Here is a 1,278-nt window from a genome sequence, read left to right on the forward strand (position 1 = left end):
AGTTTCAGAAAAGTGGAATAATACAATAGTGATTTTTACAGAAATACTGATTTGATGGTATGCACTGGAAGTTGGAAAGTCAGTGAAAGGATTCAGAATGAGGTGATGAAGGTGGGCATTAGGAGGAGTTATTGACTATAGGAGATAAAATGCCAGAAGACATTTTGGTGGAAAATACTGAATTTCCTTTCATATACTTAAGGACAGGCAGTCAAAGTTAAATATATTACAAAATACCCACAACAAACACAAGAACAACAATAACATCAATAATAATGATCACAAGAATAAAATAATTTTCAACAGGTTCCTCAGATGTTTCCTTTCATCATTCTGGACACTCCATGGGAGCTTAGCAGCAGTTTGTGTTGCCTAGAATAATTATAGGAAAGAAGTATTAGTATTCTAATGAAAAATAATCAATCAATCATTACAAACCATAAATGGGCATCCTACCTCCTGCAAGGCAGAGGAAGCAATGCCTGCATTCTGCAGCAGCATTTTTATCCTCCTTTACTCATTATTTCAAACCAATTTTGATTTATTGTGATTAAGGACCAAAGAGACATTTAGTTTGAAATGCTACGGGCATTCTGCAGGGGACCATTCGGGGTGTGTGGGCTGGAGCAAAAGAGTCAGACAAGGTTTCAAGGAAAATGAAATTTGAACTGGGTTTAAAGGACAGGTAGAATTTGGATATATAGAAAAAAAGCATAGAGAAGGAAAAAAAAAGGTATTATACACAAAGATTTCAATTAGAACTTCTTTTGTATCAGAAGGTGTCAGCACATTTTCACAGTTTATAACACAAATAATTTGCTAAATGGCTGTGAAAGCAAATCCAGAGGAAAATGACACTTTTATGTATTTATTCATTCCTTACCTTCTTTTAGTGGGGTTTTGAGGACAAAATTTTCTTTACTTTCATGCTGAAAGGCCTTTGAAGGATCAAAGTGTTTGATGCCCAGAACTTTATTCAATTCTTCCTGAAGTCTTGCCTCACTTTGTTTCCTTTTAGTAAGCTGAGAGCGGAGTTTCGACACCTCCTATGTGAGAAAAATATAGATAATGAACAATTATTAAATAGCATGTTCATGAAATGTGTTACTGATATTGCAGGCAAATTCTGATGTTGCTTATGTATCAAATATAATGGCAAAAATTACTATTAGATACAGGAGTTTTGACTGAATTTACAAAATGACTTTTTTTTTTTAATTTTTTGAGACGGAGCCTCAAGCTGTCCCCCTGGGTAGAGTGCAATGGCATCACAGCTCA

The 1,278-nt window shown here is 34.8% G+C and overlaps 1 protein-coding gene across 1 annotated transcript in view; it reads right to left on the bottom strand.

Annotated features, from left to right (window-relative positions):
* Positions 1-183: 183 nt before the first annotated feature.
* The window catches only part of HMMR (hyaluronan mediated motility receptor), a 13,182-nt gene continuing 12,087 nt past the window's right edge, over positions 184-1,278 (bottom strand). The window contains exons 12-13 of the mRNA XM_023515291.1: positions 884-1,046; positions 184-372 (exon numbers count right to left, since the gene is read on the bottom strand). Of these exons, the coding sequence (XP_023371059.1) occupies positions 353-372; positions 884-1,046 (183 nt within the window). The 3' untranslated portion in view covers positions 184-352. The remainder of the gene's footprint in view (positions 373-883; positions 1,047-1,278) is intronic.

Source organism: Otolemur garnettii, unplaced genomic scaffold, assembly GCF_000181295.1.
Source record: "Otolemur garnettii isolate 467f Iridium unplaced genomic scaffold, OtoGar3 scaffold00003, whole genome shotgun sequence".
Taxonomy (NCBI): Eukaryota; Metazoa; Chordata; class Mammalia; order Primates; family Galagidae; genus Otolemur; species Otolemur garnettii.